This window comes from Hyposmocoma kahamanoa, unplaced genomic scaffold (assembly GCF_003589595.1).
Source record: "Hyposmocoma kahamanoa isolate Upper Pololo Valley unplaced genomic scaffold, ASM358959v1 78, whole genome shotgun sequence".
Taxonomy (NCBI): Eukaryota; Metazoa; Arthropoda; class Insecta; order Lepidoptera; family Cosmopterigidae; genus Hyposmocoma; species Hyposmocoma kahamanoa.
In genome coordinates this window covers 17373397-17397269 of record NW_020653945.1, presented here as the reverse complement: position 1 = coordinate 17397269, position 23873 = coordinate 17373397, and the positions used below count along the sequence as shown (strand labels likewise).

Genomic DNA, 23873 nt, shown 5'->3' with positions numbered 1-23873 from the left:
AGTAAATAAACAGTTTGAAAACAATTTATTTAATCAGAAAATAACAAGAAAATATAAAAAGACGGTACAGTGTCAAAGCAAATAGAAATAAACATTGATATAAGTAAATGAATTCAATATGGCATTGAACATAAGGTATCGTGATGATTAAACTAAATAAGGTAAGATGGCGTATAAAGTTATTATCTGTTTCATTGCTCGATGTAAGGTGGGTGCTATAATCATGTAACATGTTTGAGATCGATATAACTTGGTGCTTCCTTGTGTAATGAAAAATTGCGGTTCATTTATTTGTACAAAACATGGTTCGTCTGGGAAGTGTGAGCGTATTTGCTACCAAGCTCAGTGCTCCATGGTATGCACTTTTAACAATGAAAAGCTCATGAAACAATGTTCCATCACAATGCGTTCGTTGCAAATTACGAGCAATATATCGTCTACACGACTAGCACGTTTACCATTTCGTCACTGCCTCGACGTTTTGATTAAAAGTGTGTACTCATCGTTATAATTTATATAGTGTATTAGACCGCAACGTGAACGCTAAAAGTTGTTATATAAAATGAGAAAATTATGGGTCCTCACAAGGTCATCTTGTCTGGTACGATCGTTCCACATTCTGTGGCTGATTGGTGCTAATCTTCTACTACGTCCAGCGTTTCAGCTTTTATGAAACTTCTAATGTTTTAATCTTTCGTACTGTATAAAAGTATGCATGCAGAAAATAATCCAATTCTCTACGTATGTTTTACTGATTACCGCGTTCGTTTTGTATTATGATTGGTTTCTCGGGTTGTTGGTGTGCGTACTGGATTGTTTAAGTTCAGTAGTAGGTATAATGTTTATAGTAAATAAAACCAAACAGATAATAATATCTTGTCGGCTATCGTCGGCTAAGCTCGTGGCACAGCGAGTGAGCTTAATTTGATGTTCGCGGTGGTACAAATTGAAAACGATACAGTTTGCTCATGGGAAGCGTCCTTATCTTCCATTAACGCATTCGATTAGTGTATTAAAAATGACTAGTGAAAATTAATGAATAAAAGTATGTCAACTAAAATTATAAGAAAATCGAGTGGCAGCAACATAAAAATAGATCTCAAAGATGGTATACCTCATCACTTTCCAGCCCCTGCTGTAACAAGAAATGGTAATACAAATTCAATACGCACCCACCTTCGGGTTCTTTTATTCCACGATTATCAAATAAACTAATAAAACCGGACTGAGTATACTTGAATTAAAAGAACTGGTGATACTTATTCCAAATTCACAATCGTGATTTACATGAACAAAAAAGGAAGGTACAAATTAATCACAAAGAAACAAAAGAGAGCGAGTGAAATGAAGTAATTAACCTGTACATATAGATTACTTTCGCAAATACTCGTAGCCTTTTGGATTTGCAATTAAAAGTGGCGTAAAATCAATAGTTGAATAGTGGTTGACCTATTCAAAGGTGATAGTTGCAGTAACTGCATTCCACTACTGGAGTGAAGAAATGGAAAATATCCATCCAGATCTTCAGTTGTCCGAAAGTGCTGAGTTGTCTATTTCGGCGCCTACTTGTCTGTTCCCACGAATAAAAGACTGTCGCACAGTATAACCCTAACTTGACCTAGTTCGCTGCTGTGTCTACGACCTACATATTTATTGAATCCTTCTATCGCGCTTGAAAGATAATATCATATTTTATCATAATCTTAATGCTGTACTCATTACATTTTTGAACTGTAACGTGTACGGTACGTGTTATTAAAAATTTTGTACCGCGTATACGTACCTACTATTGATTTGTGCAGCGATTTTTTCGGACAAATGATAGTCTGATGTCTATTGTCCAACAGGCATTCTAAGTTATGTGTGATGTGTAATGAAATCAAAAGTTGTGGGGTTTTTTTGGGGGAGAGGAGAGGCTCACTTCGTCGGTATCGGTGCCGAAGAGCAGGAGATCGAAGGGGATAGCAGCTACGAGGTCGATGAGGAACCAGCCCCGCAGGTAGTGCATGGCGATCTTGCCCGGGTCCGATTCTACCTCATCCGCGACGTTCACGTACGTCGTGCGGAAGTTTATAAGGATGTCTACTATAAACGTCACGTCAACTGGAAATAAAATAAATGTCGTTAGCTCGACGACTATATCTAAGACGAGGCATTTGCATATCGCTCCTTTGGTGCTACACTGACGCAATTGTACTTCTTGTAATGCAACAGGAAATGGATTTGAATCGATTTTTAACCGATTTTTAAAAAAGGAGGAGGTTCTCAATTTATCGGTAAATTTTATTTACGTATATTACGCGATACTGCATTGTGAACCGATGTGCATCTGTGAACCGATTTGGAATCATCTTTTTTGTTGGAAAGAGGGTATCTTAGTAGTGGTCTCATTTACATTTAAAGAAAACATTTCACCTCTAAGGGTGGCAAACCAGGGGATGAATACGTTTTCGCGCACTTTCGGGTAACCGATTTTATAAAACTTGACGAAATTCCACGAACTTTCGAGGTTGGTTTTTTTAGTAGTATGTGCTGAGATTATTTAATTTTATATAAAATTAATGACGTGTAAAAAAACGTTGTGTATTTTTACGACATACATAAATTTAAAAACACTGCCTATTTTTCTTCAAACGTAAACACTTGTTATGTTACAGATGTGTTAACATACTTAATTAAATTTTGCTAAAATTACAATTACGGCAATGTTGCACCAAATCAGCGAATATAATATAACACAACATAACGCGCACACACTCATAGCCCCGCACTAGGGAAATCCTGTATCGCAGGTGCCATGGACAACATGCAAATTACACCCAAACTCACGAGAGAAATAAATGTAGGCCATACAAATATTTCTTCTGACACGGGAATCGAACCCGGGACCTTTGAATGGCATGCTAACCGTCCGATCACGGTGGCAGTTATTAATATAGTCTTCAAGAATATTAAGTGCCAAGCTGCTGTCTTATTTGTGATACTTCAGATTACCTACAGTCAACGGTAAAATTATGGTAACGAAGCAAAAAATATATTTATATCTAAAGTAATACATTTTATCTTCAGTGTGGCATTCATACCAATCATATCGATGACGACAATAGGATCTTCTCCGAATTTGCGCGAGCGTTTGTCAAAGTCGGGCTCGTTGAGCTGGAAGGCAGCTACGTACGGAGTGAATATCGCCGTGTAGATCACTAGGATCAGAATCAACCAATCCCAAGCGGCCTGAAAACAACAGTTGGTCTAAGTATTTGGAAAAGACAAAATTTTTGTCAAGTATTTAACGACTACTTATAATTGCTGGTAATTAATTATAATATAATAATAACGCACACACTCATAGCCCCGCACTAGGGAAACCTTATATCGCGGGTGCCATGGACACACACATAGACGACCATAAATTGCATCCAAACTCACGAGAGAAATAAATGTAGGCCATACAAATATTTCTCCCGGTCCGGGAATCAAACCCGGGACCTCAGCGTGGCTATCCAGCATGATAACCGTTCGGACACGGAGACAATTAACAACACTGTATCATCATTAACAGACGTCGAGTATACGCGAGGCGCACTATAAGTTTCCAGAATGAATAAGAAAAAAATACTATAAATGGTCAGAAATAAATTTATTGTTTCTCAAAATATTCTCCGTTAGCGTTAATGTACTTTTTCTTACGAATGAACCAATTTTGAAAACATTTATGCCACTCCTCTGTGACAATCTCTGCAGCATATTTTTCATACTCTTCGTCAGCCTCTTTAGGTGATGAAAATCGTAGACCGCGTAAATGGTTCTTAATTTTTGGAAATAAATAAAAGTTACAAGGCGTCAGGTCGGGTTTGTACGCGGGATAGCTCATAAGGTCAACGTTGTTCACCTTCAAAAATTCATTTGTCTGTCTGGCCGTGTGAGAACTGGCATTATCGCGGTGCAAGATGATACGGCGTTTACAATTATTATTACGGATTTTGTCAATAACTTCCGGCAATCAAATGGTCGTGTACCAATCACTATTCGCGGTACAACGATTCTCCAAAGCAACAGTAGCCACGTGTCCAGTTATATAAAAAAAGAAGCAAATATCCGTTTAGAGCCACTTTGGTTGGTTTCGGCTCATCTCGAAAGACCCATACGCTCGATTGGTGCTTTGTTTTGGGATCGCAACTATAAATCCATGTTTCATCACCTGTTACTCCCACCTGTTATATACCACACCAAATTTGACGCCCCTTCATTGAATCTGGTAAGCATGGCATTGCACCAAGTGACGCGATCCGTTTTTTGAGAGCACGCCTCAAAATAATGATGTATTGTAGAACAATATATTAATATGCTGTTCTCCTAGTCATAACTAACGCATTTGGATTTCGATAATTTTCGGGATATTGGCACCAAAATTTTTTTTCTAATAAAAATGTTAATTACGTTGATTTTGATTGAAAATAAAACTGAAACTAAATAAGATAAAAATAATCGATTAGAGGTGGTTATAGGTCTACTTTCGCTGATCTCAGATATGTTAATAACTCTAGTTCGCTAATAGTTCGTTTTTCGTTTCGTTTGAGGTTCGATTCGGCATCTTGCGAAAGAGCAAAAATGGCCATCGACACTCAGGACCTTATGCACGATTACTTCACAGTGCAACAGAGACTGAGAAGGTGGAAAAGTTTTGTCAAATGTGTCGATCCTCTGAGCATTGAGTCGGCGCAGGTGAGGTGCAACCTTTGGTGCGAAAGAGTACCATCTACGTTTGTCCCACCTTTTGAGAGTCTTCCTCCAGGACACGAATTGCCATGGCCGGTCTGGAAGTTTTTAAATCGGCTTCGGATTCAGATTGGTCGGAGCAAGGACAATAATAATATGTTCAGGTGGGGATTTTCGGATGGTTGTAATTTGTGCGGTGCGATACAAACGATGGCTCATTTCATATCGTGCCCTCGTACCTGCAGCTCCAGCACGCTTGAGGATTTAATGGCGGCGATTAGTGACGCGGTCGGCGTGGCTGAGTTCTGGGCAACAATAGTATGTCATCGAAACGATAAGAAGAGGAATAGTTCGATTATGTTACGTTAGTTATAACAAGGAGTGCAGTATGGTTACTTTAGTAAATGTCATTTTTAATATATACATAGCTAATCTACACAGGATACTGATAGAAGTGGATACTTGAGTAGATACTTAGATTAACTTATACGTATTACTTGGATACCAGCTTATCCAAAGATAAGGAAAAGTTCACTGGTTTAAGTATTTTACTTAGAGAAGTCAAATTATACTTAGTGTCAAATCGATTTAAGCCAAATCTAATGCACTATGAAGTATTGATTTCATCGTATACTTTTGTGTGCAAACGAGTGTCACACAATTTCTACGTTGAAATATTCTATATGGCACAAGTTCGGCAGTTTGTAACTTCGACAGAACTCTATGTGTCTGTGAATGGCGTAATATTGAATCATTGAGTATATAGCCAGAAATAGAGACGAAATGTCATTTAATTTGTTTGAAAACTATTCTGTCATATCATTACATTGATAACTGCGCTCCGATTGACCAGCCCGAATTCGAAACAATTGACGGGTGTTGTCAATTGTTTCACTTCAAATCAACCAGTTTAACTTGGGCTTTGATATAATGGACGTAATTGAAAAATTACATATTTTTTATTTAATTACCGATGAAATGTGATTTTGTTTGTCTTGTAATTCGATGTTTTGCTGTTTTTCCACACCACCGAATGGAACAGCCTTCCATAGTTAGAGATATTATCTTTATTAGAATAAATACAGAATATTTTTGGAATATACGGAGACGTACATACAAGTCAGTTGTTGGCGCTGTACTCTTTCAGCTTTCTAATTTGTGATTTCAGTGTAAACGAGAGTTGATATTTAAAAATGATATAAGGCCCATTTGCCCGATGATTTGCTAGGGACGGATGGCTCTTATTTCGTTTCTATTTCTGGTTATATACTTGATGTATCGAATACATGTGCATCGAAATTCCACATAACATCGTGTGTAAAATACAACCAATTTTTATCCGATTTTGAGTTGCTGTTACAGGACCAGATCAGGAACTCTATTACAAATGGCATGCAATATGTTTTCAAGATATTTCGATTTTGCCAATCAATATACGCCTTTGTTTCCATTATATCGGAGCCTATTAGTCTAAGCTAACCCTGTGGTTAATTGGGGCTGCTTTGTACAATGACCTACTGTTAGCCTCCGTCGATACGATCGCATCGATAACTCTTGGCTATATTTAACTTTTATGCACTTTGTGAAATAACGAATGTCAGAGATTGAAACTGTGTAGGTATGTATATCCACAGCCTATCCAACTATTTTGAAAGCTAGTTTAAATGTAACGTTAACATTACTGTTTGGCGGCAGAAAGAGGTAAGGTGGCTATACTTCCCTGGACGCACTCTTTCAGATTAGCTCTACTGCTTTTATTAGCTAGCTAGACATTATTGTAATTATTATGTGTTTATCATATCGCTCAAGTTTATGGGTTTATTAGTAATTCTTAACTAAAATGATTGGCAAACCAAAATACAGCGAAGTGCAATACGTTTAACGGTGGAAATTTTGGTGGAAAAACGACTTTTTTAATCACGAAAAGCTGCAGAATTTAGTTTTCCAACGTTCGAGCACACGTCGGGATCATTAACAAAATAATAGCGTGAGTTTTCCTCCATTTGCGTGTCGAACGCGTCGAGGCCATTGCGACAAACAATGCTGGTATTTTTTTCATTAATCTTTAATTTTTATGAGAGTTAGTACATTGTAGCTAATAAAAATTTTAAAATATTCCGCTATAAAATAAATACCTTGATGTCGACGGTTTAAGGTCTTGTGTGTAAGTGTTTACTCTGTAAATTATTTTATGTTTTATTTATTTTAGTCAAAATAATAATAGCTAATAAGCTATGATTCCGAGCCTTTAAAACTTAGACACGCCCATTGTCCAAACTAGGGTTGTTGCGAATATCAACATTCACATCCGCGGATAACCTGCGTAAATTAAAATATCAGCATCAGCATCCATATTCAACGATGCTGATATTCATTGCGGATGTTCAAGTCGTGACATAGCCTAAAAGGCACGCTGGAATAATTTGCAAACCTTCTAGAAACAGAAGTTAAGCCGAAAATAGCAGCTTAAGTGGTGTTTTTAACACATAATTTTGATAAAATTCCACAACGATTAACCTAGGCAGATTGATTGTTTTCATGAAGATTGATACTTTTGTTAATGAATGTCACAAAATCGGTAAAATAATGTTTTATTACGATACCAAAGAAAATAAAAAACTTTTCATGTAGATAGATTCAGTAAGGATGTACATTTTTCGCGTTTTTTTAAATACCTATAAAATCACATCCGTATCAGCATCTGGTGATGTTAAAGTGAAAAAAAATTGCATCCTCGTATGTGTAAGACCCTGCATCAGCAACAACCCTGGTCAAAACTATAACATTATAAATGCGAAAGTAACTCTGTTACGTTTCACTCTTAAACCGCTGAACCAAATATAAATTCTGGTAAGTAGAGATAGATGGGACCTAATAGAAGGACATACTACTATTTGTCATAAAAATAAATCTTAAAGGTGTGGAGTAAGCGATGAAAGTTTGTATGGGGAACTAATAATTTCTCAAGGATGTAGTACAGTAGGCTACTCGACGTACTCAATCTACGTAGTCGAAGTCGCGGGTAGCTAGTTTCTCTAAAAAGTAATGACCGCACAAAATTGTCCATTCTCGTGTGAAATATTTTTTTAATATCGTACGTAGCGCCAAATGATTTCATAAAAAACATATGTCGTCTCTTATATTAGGTACAGAAGTAACTTACAATTTTGCGGTAAAAAATATTAACAGTACGATCCAGAAATTAATTTTCTGTTATTTTTGTATGTTTCTATATACTCGTATTATTACGTTAAAATTACATCCATTAGTATTATAAAGAACAATGTATACGAGATAGAATAACATAGCATGGAGAACTACAGAAACAACAATAACACAGAACCAAGCGTGTATTGTTTGTAAAAGCCTTTGTTATTATAAACGATAATACGTTTTACATAGTACGTCTTCCTTTTTTTAGATTGCATAAATTACAATGTAATTTAATTCGGAACATATTTGCTTACCTTATAAGGAGAATGGTGGAGGATAGTGCAGGGGTGAGAGGGCTGCGTGGTTCCCTTGTGGCCTGCCGTTGCGCCCAGAGACAGTACCTGAACACAAGTACACCGCATGTATTTAAAAACAATGATACTTATGTGTAAATATTACCATGTACATCATCATTTGTACGTACTATCATCAAAGTTGACGAGTTACCAAAGGTCATAAATTCGCAACGGTGGTGGTGTGTTCAGCGGAGTGTTCAAGGTTTACACTTCCATTGCGCGCAAACGCACAAACCTGGAACGCTCAGCTGTATGCACCGCCGCGCGCCGTTCCGAATTTGCGGCCTAAGCGCCCACTTACATGACGCGAAAGTTTTCGTGCTGCACGGTAACCGCCCATTTTCACGTACATGAATGTGAATCTGAATTCTATTTCCTAGTCAATAACATTTAAATTCCTCGGAATAATACAACCGCGCCAGTTCGTAGACCAAATACAAGCCAATTAAGTTAAAACGTAAAAGCTAAATAAATAGAGCTTTTTTTGACATGACAGCTCGGTTGAAATTTGTGTCGAATAAACGCGCCCTAGGCGCCGAGTTACACGACGCGATAGTTTTCGCGCAGCCGCCGCGCGGCGATCGCCCGGTTACCATGCTTTCACGTACATTAATGGCAAATGTGAATTCTATTTACTAAGCGACAACATTGCAATTCTTCTGAATAATAAAACCGCGAGGTCGCCGCGTAGAACAAGACAAGCCAACCTCGCCTTCGCACCCGGAATGCTCATTTAAGTTAAAACGCAAAAGCCAAATAAATAGAGCGTACTTTGTCATGACAGTTAGAGGCACGCGGTCGTTGCACGGCGGCAACACGGTCTCCGCGCGGCGACCGCGCGGCGTGAGCGCGATGAATTGTGTGTCGGGTAAACGCGCCCTAAGGGTTATTTTTGCATGCAGGCAACAACTTTTAGTAGCGGTGTTGACTAAAGAATGTCGAATGTAAATAAATGTCGTTTAAGGACTAGACGCTTTTTTATGTTATACACAAAAAGGGTTTCACAAAAAAAGGACGACAAAGGATGGGGCTACAATTCTTGTTTGCAAACATGGTTGTTCCGGATAATGCCCCGGAATGATTTCCGTTGCTCTGGTACTCATAGTACAGGGAAGTCCCTAGTTTGAGACCAGGTAATTTGTTGTGGTTGCCTGGCATATTATATGTAAAAAAAAGAAACACAAGACTGTGAGACTGAGAAGGCTTCAACTTTGCTGATAGTACATACGTCTCTGCTCATAGCGGAGACCGCTTCTCCTGCAAAGAGCTGAATATCCCGCAGTGTGAACACGTCATTTGCATTTCATATTGTTATTACTTAAAGGAGATATTGATAATGTACTATCTCCCGGTCATTGTACCACAATTAACATCACAATTTATTCTAAAATAAAGAGGCCGCATATTAGTCTTTGAGTCAAGGTAGCTTGCCAAAGCCTTAGTACAATTTACAAGATTAAATTCCAATAACGTATTAGTCGTGCCTATAATTTTTGACACTTTCATTAAATATAGTGAGATCTAGGGTTAATTGTGTCATATAACATGTTATGTGATAGTAATGAAATTGCGAGATACGATAAATTTATATTCGCTAAGTTTCATTAACTTTCACATTTTTTAATGACATCAAGTGACGGGACGAACAAGTCATACGCCTGGTGGTAAGCTACAAAAAATAAACCAAAATCGTTACCTTTTGATAGTTGGTTAGATCTTTCGGATTATTTAGGTTTTACAATACTAAGGCACTTTTATTTTAGCTAAAACCTTAGAATAACGCATAGAAACTTAGTCCGCACACGCTAAGTGAGGCAAATTGAAGCGCTCCCAATGGTCCTACACGAGCGGGCGGGCCGTCAGTGCTCAAGGTCAACTTGCACCGCGAACAGCTCAAGAATTTTAGCTAAAAATGACGAAATGTGTAAATGAGTGTAAAAATACGTCAGACAAACATAAAATAGATACTAACATCACATTCCACAAGGAAGTAACGCATTTCAACTTGTATTTTTATATAAATATTCACTAAAACCGAAAATTAACCTACTACTAAAACTAGCCTACATGATTTTGATTTTTGCCTCACTTGTGACAGTTCGTTTGATATGAAACTATCATTCTATGCGTTATTATTCTAAGGCTAAAATCATTGGCTAAAATAGTAAATTTTTGTAATAAAAAAAGAAAATATTTTCATGCTCTCGTTTTTCCTTAATTTTCTTTGGGGCTGCGTAATAAAAACTCAGTTGCTCCTCATCTCTGTGTTTTCTGTTTTATGACACAATTTTTTTTTACTTTTATGTGAGGTTGTAATTAAAATTCTTTCGCGTTCGTCGCTTTGATATTTATATCGCACGTTGAAACAACACTTCACGACACTCGTTTTTTCAAATTTAAACTTAATTTCAGAAACTCTTATTACCATTTTTCGATTGAAACGTCCAATATGCATCGGCACAGAAGCGGAACAAAAGCGAAATGAGATTATAAAATAGTAACGTTTATATTTAAATAAATAAAAATTAGACTTATGCTAACATAAAGTAAGTAAGTAATTAACATCTTTTAACATCGATTTACCATTATTATACCATTATCGAAAAATATTTTCCTTTCAACCTTTATCGAAATTAAACAAAATTAATTTTAATTAATTTTTTATGATACCTAATGACGGGACTAACAAATCATACGTCTGGTGATAATAACGCACGCGTGGGCATATCGTTGCAGTGTCAGCTTTAAATCACAAAGATCTGAGGGGCACTGCCACCAAATCCGTATTACCTGTAATTTCCCCACCACCCTTACCCGTTCATAATGGCGTGACGGCAGAAATAGGCAAGGTGGCAGAACTTCCGTGGACGAACTATATTAAAAGTTGCTCTACTGATACTAAAATTACTTCTTATTCTTTGGGACAAAACAGAAACAGTTGAAAATGTAAAAATTATAACAGTTTAAAATTGATTAATTTAAAGTTTTGCTAATAACTTTTTTTTTCTAACTAATGCTTGTGAAATTCACCAGAAACAAAATCAACCTGGACCCAGACAACAAATCTGTATTGAGTAGGAAATTAAAACAAATGAATGGAAAAAAATGACAGTCAACTAATTTATTGTATTTAATTTTTTTTATTTTATTGTATAGTTTTAAGAAAAAAGTACACATAAATAAATAAATAACGCACACACTCAACATAGCCCCGCACTAGGGAAAACCCTGTGTCGCGGGTGCCATGGACACACACATAGACAACCACAAATTACACCCAAACTCACGAGAGAAATAATTGTAGGCCATACAACTATTTCTCTCGGCCCGGGAATCGAACCTGGGACCTCTGCGTGGCAGTCCGGCATGGTAACCGTTCGGCCACGGAGGCAGTCTAAGTACATAAGTAATAAGACTTAAAATAAAAAAGTAAGATAACCGACTTTTGGAAAAAAAAACACTGCATTACTTTAAGGAGTGTTCCGTTAAATATGTATTTTTATCAAGTACTAGTTGAATGAGTTGCAATGCCACAGAAAGAATCGCATTTTCAACTGTAGACACAGTTGTTGAAACAGCTGGCCCACTAGATATTTTAAAAGATTCTAAATATTCCAGAATCTTTTGCGACTACTCCCGAACAATAATGGAGCACATACGGGACAAACATACAAACGAACATTCATTTTTATATACATAGGTATGACAATAATTATATTATATAAAAGTTCTTAATTATATTGATTTGAAATGTTAAATTGTTCGCATTTTTTTATTGTAATTTTTAAATTATGTTTTGTTTTATTTTTTTGTTACTATAAAGAATTGTTTCTCTCAAATGTCGTAAATTGGAATGCCGCAACGGTGTTCATGTTCTGTCACTGTGATAGTTTTATGATCAATTTTGCACAAATTGTACATGCAATACATGCAACAATAATGAATGAGTAAATAATTTAACTGCGCTTATTTTTGTATAAATGCTAGAATAGACAACCGCAACCCTATTATATAGTTGTAGTTGACCTATCACTCTTAGACGCTTTAAATACATTTTAAAAGAATAATACGATGTGAAACAAATTATGCTTGTAATAAAATAATGCGATGTGAAACAAATTATGCTTGTAATAAAATAATGCGATGTGAAACAAATTATGCATGTAATAAAATAATGCGATGTGAAATAAATTATGCATGTAATAAAATAATGCGATGTGAAACAAATTATGCATGTAATAAAATAATACGATGTGAAACAAATTATACATGTGAAATTTTATGATCCTTCTATTTAAGCTTAGAAAGTTATCGACTAATTTCGATCGTAGAGTTTTTTAACCTCTGTTCTAATAAGTTGTTTTTCCATTTTGCAGGCATGGCCTTATTACACAAAGGGTGCCGCTATTTAGGGTTACTTAAGGCTAGAGAGACAGGATTGGGCAGCGTTTGAAAAATTACGTTGGATCTTTTCGTCACCCATACCACAAACTTTGAAAACAAAGGTTTTCAACAATCCGTTATGACATACGCGGGCGGGACGTGGACATTCGTGATACGATTAGTCCACCAGTTAAAAGTCGTTCAGCGAGCTGTAATAATACAGCTAGACAAATGCATAAATTCGCTAAACATCAGGTACGATTGTGGCCAAATATTCGTCTATTTTACATAACAAAAATTAGCTAAACCACCTTCTTTTACGAGATCCGTGGTGAGCAATATATCATACCCTTGTTGTAATGGCAACTTTTCAGGACATAAGTTTAAAGATTCTACGAACAAAACTAGAGTATGCGGATTGTCGATGGTTTGTCTCGGGTGCACACGTCACATGGTGCTGGTGTGGTCACCCCGGAGCACGTGGTGGTGCGTCGGCGAGCCAAACTCCAATACGTTTTTACGTGCAGGAGTGGACGCTACAGGAACTAGTTCATAACTTTTCTATGCTTAAAAAAATGTCACCTAAAATGCCTACAACGGTCCCGACAACCACACCAACATTGGTTTACTCTGTGATACTTACATTACTATTCTGTGTGATCATTGTAATTTTAATGTGCAATAAAGAATATTTCATTCGTTCATTCATTTATTCACACCAATTGCTTGATCTCAAACTAGGGAATTCCCAGTACTATGAGTAGGTACCAGAACAACAAAATTCACTCCGGTGCACTTCCCCAAAAACACTCAGGCCATTTTAGAAAAGTTATTTTCCCAAATTGGTCCTACCGGAATCGAACCCGAGACCTCCTTGTCCACCACCGAGGTCGTCACATACCTATACATAATTATTTTCATGTGATTCGTACTAATTTTATGATTTCCATATTATGATAAAAGCCCTTTTGACGCAAAATGGCGTAAATGACGGACATGTGGCTTTGTTATACTAAAGCTACGATATGCTTTGGTGATATGATGACGCAATGTTAACGTCAAAAGTTCGTGTCCACTTTTGTAATTTATACACCATGGAATGCGATTTTTGTTTCTGGGTTATTTAATGAATTCTAACATAAAAACATGAAAAAACTTTGTTTCCCGGCAAAAACTTTGCTATTGTGGTCAGACATTTGTGTACCATACAGGAAACGTACAAATTTTCGGGTTTCTCTTTATTTAAAGACAAAAAGGGAACATTGTATTCCAAATTCAATATTCTGGCTTCCAATGTTAATATCGTCACAGAGGACACCCTACCCCTGTTGGGTGCGCCCATACTCGATGATTCAGTACCAGCATTAATAAATGATCAGGTAGCCAAATTCAATGAAACTTCCCACCGTCTTTCCTAAATCAACCCCCACATGGGCTTATTTATCATTCATTTTAGTTTATTCGTTCCAAAATTCATTGACGTCCTCCGCTGCTCACATCTTTGGAAATTTGAGTTCTTTCGTCGATAATCTTTTTCGTGACACCCTAATCAAAATTCTAAATTGTCCTTGAATATCCGCTCCTAGCTCCAAGCTTGACTTCCAGTCCGATTCGGTGGGTTAGGAGTCAGAAAAGATTCTAGTGTTGCTCTCCCGGCCTTTCTCTCTTCGGCACACAGCACGTGCATCCTCTACGGTAGCATCCTTCGCCTTTCTTTGTCTTCTTTGGTGAGCCGCCCTGCAAGATTGTTCAAGAAAGAACCTATACACCTTAGAGAATGGGCATTGTCCTTGCAAGCGCGCGTGTGGCGCAGGCTCTATGGCCAGAGCGGCCGAGAACCGCAAAACGCTCATATACGCCAACCTTGCTCAGTGCTCCAGTTTTGTGCCTTTTACAGTTGAAACCCTATTTCCCTGGGGGCCACAGGTGAAACTTCTGTCGGATCGTCTCGTACAAGTCTCCGATGACCATAAGCCTGGCAGTTATTTCCGCCAAAGAATAGGTTTAGCAATATAAAGGAGAAATGTTGCCAGCCTTCTGGGCACGATGCCCCGGGTACGGCTCTCGAGGAAATATTCTATTTTTAAATTCGTCGTCTTCGTCACTGTCGTGAGTATTGTGTGTCGGTCTAGTGAGAACCCTAGTGCACAAATAAATAATAAAGATCAAGTGCGGGTAGTTAGAAAAACTCGCACGGCTAGAAGGCTGACACCCGCCTCTTCAGTCCCTTCGAGACTGAAGAGGCGGAGATAGACGTTGCAATAAGTCCGAAACCTCGAGGTAAATAATAAAATGATATATGTTTTATACGTGATTTTTATGTATCTATCTATTATAATTTATATATATGTAATACAATACAACAGACCCGGCATGATAATCGATAGTACATATCAACTAAACACCACTATATAGCTATGTAAACAGACATGTAGACAGTTATAAAAAAAAAACATACTTGTTGTACATACTTGCTGCTTAATTAATAAAAAAATTAGTAGCAGTACAGCTCCTTGTGAAAGAGTTGATCTAGCGAATAGTAAAGTGAGCATTACTGCGTTCAGGTTTTGAAAGGTAAGGATGCTGGTGAAATTAGTCAACTTATGTCCATAGCAACTGTTATGGATAGACGTGTAGTTTACCAGCAGGCACATGACTTAATCATCCCATTACTTGATATTATATATTAAAACAAAAATATAAACCAATATTGTCACACCAGAAACAATTGCCACTTTACAGATGTAATTATTATTGCTTTCCTGACAAAAGAAAACAGTGACATTACACTCACAATGTAATTGTTTACGCCAAAAGAAGTGTTACTACTGGTTATGTATTCGATTTACTATTATTATCAATAAAACAATTTTTACTACGGAAACATCTATGAAAACGAGACAAAATATTGATACCTAGAATTTGGTAGGTACTATACATATGGATAAATTTTAGGCGTTCCTGTTCATACACAATCATAACAAGCTACAATGAGTAAATTAATTTCACTTATATTTGCAAGGATAATTGTGTTTAATACATGTTTAATATTATTGGAAAAGGGAATGGAAATTAGACAAACAGTATTCAGAAATAATCAGAATTAATTAACATTCCTGTATAAATTTATACTAAATTGTTGGAAAACTTTTTTTTGCTTACACGTCTTCCACGAAAATTACACTGTGTGACAAATTTTCTTTAAAGTTCTGTTTCTGATTTGACATCATTGCTTTCTGTTAGAAAAGAATAGCTGTACCCCTGAAACTTTGTAGCTATCACAGTGGTATTTACATAGCTGCGTATATTATATTATATGATATATATATATATATATATATATATATATTTTTTTTTTTTGATTTGAAATAGAATGTTTCCTTGTTGCCGCTAAATAAAGAAAAATCCGAAAATGTGTACGATTCCTTATTCAAATTTCAACTTTTCGTTGTTCTTACCACAAAAGCACAGTTTTTGCTATTGTAAAATGAGATAACCCGGAAACAAAAAGCGTAGTATATGATGTTATCTATGACTGTAATTTGAATTTGATTTAATTTCATATTCTTTGTCAAAAAGAATAAATTTTTTCCTAGTCTAGACAACTTGTATTATTTTTATTTTTGTCTTATTTGGGAAAAGATCCCCCTGTCTTTACATAAATTCACAAATCCTAGCCAGATGGTGTATCTGGCGCAAAACATGTTTTCTACAACGCACTTTTGTTTGTACTTTTTTCCGTACTTTCTAATCTATCTTTATCATGATTCCATTTAGTCTCCTGTCCAGCGAGTGTTTTAGGGCATAGTGCGTCACGCTGGTCCCATGCAGGTTCTTTACACGGGTTTCGAGAGTTGTGAACCTTTTTGACGCAGTTGACGCAAGTTTCATTACGATATTTGTCTATTTGCCTATTTAATGTTGATTCCCTATCAAGCCGCAGTACACAATTTGTGCGCGCAATACAATAGAATATTTCTCCATAAACTTAACGCAGTGACCTTAGACGATCAATAAATCTTTGACGACTGTTAAATGGTGTGATTATCTCGCCCATTATTATTGTTACTCATGATTTTGATACGACCATAGATATAGGGAAAAAGGGGTAACGGCCTATAAAATTGTATTTTTATATTTTAAATTTTTATTTTTTATTTTTATTTTAATAGTTTATTGTACAGGAAAAATACAAGTCACAAAGAATACAAGCGAAATTAAAAACAAAAGGTTCTGCTTATTTCTAATAAAAATTTCTTCCTGCAGATCTAAATACAGGACACTATAACTAAAAGAACGGGCATATGTGCACAACAAAACAAGGAAAAAAAAAAAAATTAAATTGTTATAAATTATATAAATACTTAGATAAATACATATTTTATAATATAATACCTAAGATATGGATGGAATAGTAGATAAATAATGCTCTTTAACTCTCACTTTAAAAATAGCTAACGATTTACTTTCGTGAACAGTAATAGGAAGTGCATTCCAAAGTCTGACCGCATGAACGGTGAAGGAATGAGAATAGAAACCGGAATTGAAGCATGGAAAAGATAACTGGGACCTAACAAGAGAGCGACAGGGTTTATTCTGGGACCTAAGGAAGCTGAAACGCTCTTTCAGGTACCCGGGAGACACAGGGTTATGTAAAATATTGTAAAGAATGGAGACAATATGCAAATTCCTGCGGAGACGGATGGGAAGCCATTTGAGCTGACTGCGGAAATGTGAAATTCGGTCATATTTACGAAGCCCAAAGATGAACCTTACACATAGGTTTTTTTATTGAACTGATATTCAATTATTTTTTGTGAAATTACTCCACTAGTTTGTTATATTTATTAATACAAAGATCGAACACTCATAAAAAAAGTCCTTCGATGTATTTTTATACTTACTTTTTATACATATAACTTTCAAATTCATTTGAGCACAATAACGAAGATTCTGATGTGTATTTTTCGATATCTGAAAGTACATTTTTTGCGCACACACTCATACGTCCGCACAAGGGAAACCCTGTGTCACGGGTGCCAGGGACACATATATACAGATAACCAAAAATTATATCCAAACTCACGAGAGAAATAAATGTACGCCATTCAAATATTCGAATCGAACGCGGCACCTCGGCGTGGCAACCCAGCATGGTAACCGATTTGAGACAGACGCAGTTAATAAATGGTACTTTGATCTTTAATACTAAAGTATTAATAATCAAATTCATTGGTGAGGAAATGCTCCAACTCTATTTAGCAAGACTGTCCTGAGTATGTTGCTTGCATGGCGCCACTAAAGTATGACGTAACAAACAAATGTCCTGTTATTTTTTTTTCACGAATTTCGATTCTCTTCTCTACCAATTAAGAACTATTTTTTAATTGTGTTTTGATGCTTGTATAATATCAATATCCTATTGTTATTATGACTAAACGAACAAGTAAAATGATTGAAACGATGCTAACATCTATGGCCGTGTAAGTTGCGTGTTCGTGTATAGTGTTCCTAGTTTCATTAAAAAGAAAATTCTCTGAAGGCGATCTGCGTAAAATATTCAGCGTAAAAAATCAAAGTCTTACACAGAAACGTAGATGGAATTAGTTGATCGATATCTTGAGTCATGTTACACAGTAGGTAAGTGGCGGCTTCTCGACACTAAATACGTGATTACTCATATACCTTTATAAAAATAGTACATAGCTTTTTGAGAATAGTGACCGAAAACCAAATGTTCATTTTTGATGTTGAATTGTTACTGAGCATTGTGGTAGAATGTTATTGTCAACGAGATACCGAGCTTTTCATTGGTTAAAATAACCATATGACATAATTAGACTGGTATTATTTTAATCCAGCTTCCTGATGAATTGGTGCTAATAGACGACTTTTGTACAAAGCTATCGATATACAATATTAAATTTATTCGCCACTAAGATTTCGATTTGAATTAGAACGAATGAATTTTCAAGTTACATATTGCTGTCTATAGCTGGTTTTATTTTGTGAAACCAGACTTAGTTACGCAGGTATCGAGAACCATGGTAAATTTTCTTTATTATATTACAGTATTGGTATATGGAGACTTTTATTTGGCTTAAGTTATTATCGTCGCCGGTTGAAGAACGCCAAGTGCTAGAGTATATCACGTTAAATCAATTCGTCCTGCTCGGCTTACACTTTTCCCTCTTGATCTTATGACATCTTTCGTCGTATCGTGTAAATTTTGTTCTTGGGGTTCCTACGCAACGAAAATCAATAAAAATGTCGACACTCTATACGAGAAGACGTTTTAAGAAATAGAAAGTATTGTAAACGTGGTTCAAGATGAACATGTCTAAAAGGTTTATTCAGCTAATTGTTCATTCCTCATCCGTGCTTGGTATGCTTAACAATTAATCTATATTTTCAGTGCTATTCTCTTTGAATGACAATGAGCTAAGGAAAAAGAAATAAGATCTTTATTACAAGTGAAACTAACGCCTTCGTTAATAAAGCTGTTTTGAGTGCGTTTGAAATTTTTTTATTTTCATTCCTAAAGGAAATTTTAGCAAAATTTGTAGATTGTATATACATACGTAGTTTTATTGAACAACCAGCCAATTAGAGCATGAATTTACCTCCTTGCCGATGGCAGGCAGCCCGTTGAGGCCATTACAGGGTGGTTCGAGGCGAACGACACTTTTGCGGGAGCCGCGGAAACCGGTGTCGTGCACGCGCACCGAAGAACGCCACGTGGAGAGCGGCTCTTCACGAGAGCCACGTGCGGAGGCGGTGCGCCGCGAGGTGGTCAGCGCCGTGCCGCCGCCGCTGCCACCGCCCGCGCACGGTGGCGTCACGATCAGCGGCACCTCAGGTGGGCCTCGTTCCTCCATACCTCCCGAGTTCCAATGCTCTCTCCGGCACCCACAGTGGTGATCAGAGAGCTCACTGTCCTCCGATACACACTTCGACGCCACCTCGAATACATGGAGTGCTGTAGCTTGAATAGTTGAATCTTTTATATCCAGTATTTTTCTTGACTTCAATTTTTCCTTTCGAATGCGAAGTGGTCAACTTTAATGTACGTAAAGTTGGTTGTACATAAGCGAAAACTTTTTCAATAACAAACATTGATGGATATGTTTACTATGGTATGGTTTTGGAGAAATGAAACTGATCTACTCTGGTGAGAGCAAGATACAAACAGCAAAGACAATCACAGTATAGCATCACTGTCTAACACTGAGTTTCCGCACAAGAATAGAGACCCGCGGGTGGGCGACGCTACTCACGTCGGCTATAGGCATAAAGCTGCGAGCGACTTAAAATACAGAACGAGGCCAAGGCTCATTCAGCGCAGAATGTCAATGGGAGGCCGGTCCCTTTCATTGCTTTATACTCTGTTCAACTTGTGTCAGACATTCTTATGTTAAAGAAGAAACGTTTCTGGGAAAAGTTGACAATTTGAGAAAAACACCTCTTTGAGAGTTGTTGGTTAGATTTCAAACAATGAGATAGATACAACACGTCCTTTATATCCATTAATTGTGGTGCTATTTACTGAATACTTCAGATGCTTTGTTATTTCAAACGGGTAACGATATATTTCACTTAGGCAAAACGAGAAAGTTAGGAAACAGATAGAAGCGTAAATCGACGAAATTATAAGAAAGTCATGAATAATTTTATTTCAAGCCGAATAATTTTATGGACAAAGAGTAAATATGGTTAGAAGACTTATAAGAACGTGATTGATATAATGTTGTGAGAATGAATTAAGACGTTATTGACGTATTTATTCACGCCAATACGTAATTATTGCAATGTAGTCGCTGGAGATTAAAATACGTGTCTGAGACTTTTAGTAGTTGCGATTACGCAAGAAGTAGCAAAAGATCATCTAGCCAAGACGAACTGAAACACAAGAAGTAGAGCCAAGAGGCCGGCTTACGTAAACCACTAGACAGCTCCATGTTAGGGACACAGCCCATACATATTTACAAATATAAAATGAAAGCTTGAATACTTCACACTAGGTTTTGCTCCGAAGTATTGTATGTTTATAGATATATATAAGTACGGTTTGTATACATTGCGCATATATTATAACGGCATATGCGGATATTGATGCATGAGAATGTAATGTGATTAAAGCTATATTTATATAAAGTACATATTGTGCTTATGAACTATACGACTAATACGAAAAGTCATTTGTTATTCGTAGCCCCTTTGTAGAGTGTTCATGTCTGTGTGTTGCTGTGTGCTACGACACCGCGTAGCATGCATTTTAATAATTGATTCTATTCATGCCTGTATCTACAATAAGGCTCCATACTCATTACGGTCGTATTATGTGGTAAAATTAATGTAAAAAACATGAACTAGATACAGTAAAAAAAATATTCGTGTAGTTACGTGCCAAGTTGAATGTAGGTCTGGAAATATAATGTATGCGTATTGCTGGTCTAGGCGTCTAACTGATCTTCTGGGCATTCTTCCAGCAAAGCGAGGGAGGGGCATGCTCTGCATAGTTCACTCGCTATTGTATTTTTATAATCTTTGCGATAAGCTTCATAAAAAGGAGGCTTATGACTATGCTTGTATTTTAATATCGGATACACATAGAATAAAGATATTAAGTACAATGCCGTTATTACATTGCTAGTCAAGTATCGTATGCAAAGCAGACATGCTCTGCATAACAAATGTAATAAATACAATTAAGTAAATATTCAGCGTTATAATCATAATGAAAGTATCTGTAAGCTGTTGCTAATAGTATGAGTCTTAACTACTAGGCATCGATTGTAGTGTGATGATATCAATAAACTACCTTCGATTCCTACAAACAAGAAAGATACCAAAACTTAAACAAAGAAAACCATACCATGGTAGTCATAACTCCAAGCATGGATCGCGTTTTTCCACAAGAATGGCAAAGGACAGCAGTAAAAACTCGAAAAGATACAAGTAACTAAACTCGCAAATAAAGTAATCGCAAGAACACCTATTCGCGATTGACGCACTTATCACTGAATGAACTAAGCTAAGGACGGCTTCACACGCTCAGCCACTCCACAGGAGCAGCGCAAGCGATCACTGATCACTAAGTCAGCAGATATGTTAAACGAAGCTCAAAAACCCTATCATAACGTAACTAAATTCGCAAACAAAGACTGCTGCAAAACGATAATAACAGATTTTACATATTAATGCAGTCGATCGATTGACCGCTGGACTCTTCTTCTTGTGTATTTGCACATTTTATTTTTGACGCGAGTGCTGCAGTTGTTTGTAGTAAATTAGTTACGTTAGCGTAAAACCGCGACGACGTTCACTGGAGGCGGAGGCCCAGGAACGGATCGGATAACGATTCAATGGCAGTGTGGGAAGCGGCGGGGCCCGCAGAGTGGTCGTCAGACGTAAACTCTATGGGCACAGTGACTGCACGGCGCACGCAAGAGGTCGCTTTGCGCGCGTCGGCGCCCGAACAAAAGCCGACCAAAACCGGACGCGCCCGAACGCAGGCGTGACCTCGCACAACCAGTGCCGTACCACCTACCCCGCGTCGCACCGGCACCTTCACTCCGCCGCCGGCTTTTCAGCTGAAACTCACTGTGCCGCCACGTCTCAACCGTCACCCCCTCATTCGATTTAAACCATTGAGGTCACGTGACTGTTTAATTTAAGCCCCCTAAATAATTCCATTAGTTACAGTTATTTCTTTAAGGGCTTCTATGAATTCATTTGCACGAAACATTTGCGTCTGATTCCTACATAATGTAATTTTGCGTAGCCAATGATCCAAAACGTGAAACAGAAACAGAATTGTAAATTGTATTTTGTTTGTGTAGTATGGAAATGTTCAAACAAATTTACATGTACTTGCTATACAAATACTGTTAATTGCACACAAGTATAAACTTAAGGTATAAAAATAGATCCTAGATAAAAAACAGGATTCAACGCGCATTTTTATTAGTAGGTACGATTTAGTATGGTTTTAGTAGCAGTGGAGCCCTCTGTGAAAAAATTCCTCAAGAAAAAAGCTATCGTCATGCCTATTTCTGCTGCCAAGCAGTAATGTGAGTAATACTGCGTTCCGTTATAACAAAGTCGAGAGTGCTGATAATAAATACTACAGGCACATTGGACTTGTCAACTTCATGTCTGATGATAACGAGAGCAGTAGTGGATACTTACTTGATATTAATATGGTAAATTACTGCTTATTCGTATAAATTGTTGTAATTCTACTTATTTTATTTTTTTAATTATTTTTGTCCTGTTTTTTTAAACATATGCGTGTCTGTATTTGTACAATAAACAATTTTCTTTCGTTCTTTCTATATTATAAAAAACGCTGCAAACTTTGCCGGACCAACATGATATCACAAGATTAATTTAAAATGTAAAAAGCCGTATATTAAATGCTTATATGTGAACCACTAATGTTTTAGAAGCAGTAGAGCTGCTTATGAAAAAGTTCGTCGAGGGAAGTACTGCCACCTTACCTATTTCTGCCACTGTGTTCCGGTTTTAAAGGGTAAGGGTACTGGTGAAATTACAGGGACATGGAACTTGTCAACTTATGTCACAATGTGACGGGCGCAGTGGCAGTGTCGTTCAGATCGTTGCGATTTAAAGCTCAGAGTGGCCCTGCATCTGTTATGGACAGGCGTGTAGCTTACCATTAGGCGCACGACTTGTTCGTTCCGTCACTTGATATTATAAAAAAAAGGACAAAAAAAGCACGTCAAACGTGACACTTAATATTTAAATTCGACTCTATGTGTTGCGACAACAATGGTAAAAAGTGCAAAGTGCCAAGTTTGACTGTTCAGCCATATTTATTGTAATGTAATTTCAACTGCCGCACAGCCACAGGTCTCAAACTAGGGAATTCCCTGTACTATGAAAACCAGAGCAACACACTTAAGTACGGAATTATCTAGGACTAGAGTCCTATAGGACTATACGGGACTCTATCTAGGACACTCAGATCTAGATACTTAACTTGCTCTGGTTTTCATGGTATAGGGAATTCCTTTGTTTGAGAGCAGTTAAGAAATAAATAAGTAAGAACTAGTTTGAATACATGGCATTTTTCAGTTTGAGACCAGAAAAAAAAAATCATTTGAGTAACCAACTTTTTTTTTTAAATCTCAACCTAGTCGTGCTAAACGCTAGGCTACAGAAGTCATCTTTATTAAATATGCAGATGACAAATGGTGGATGTAGAAAAATGGGTATCGTTTCCTGATACCAAACGTAGCA

At 37.0% G+C, this 23873-nt stretch overlaps 1 protein-coding gene across 7 annotated transcripts in view; it reads right to left on the bottom strand.

Annotated features, from left to right (window-relative positions):
- The window catches only part of LOC113232799 (potassium voltage-gated channel unc-103), a 52683-nt gene that overhangs the window by 16346 nt on the left and 12464 nt on the right, over positions 1-23873 (bottom strand). For 2 of the 7 annotated variants that reach the window (XM_026467597.1, XM_026467598.1), the window contains exons 2-5: positions 8184-8270; positions 3084-3231; positions 1922-2103; positions 1115-1135 (exon numbers count right to left, since the gene is read on the bottom strand). In XM_026467597.1, coding sequence (XP_026323382.1) covers positions 1115-1135; positions 1922-2103; positions 3084-3231; positions 8184-8270 — 438 coding nt within the window. Of the gene's footprint in view, positions 1-1114; positions 1136-1921; positions 2104-3083; positions 3232-8183; positions 8271-19231; positions 19487-21483; positions 21699-21906; positions 21996-23873 lie in introns of those variants that run through there. The other 5 variants (XM_026467595.1, XM_026467601.1, XM_026467600.1 and 2 more) reach the window with 4 other exon arrangements.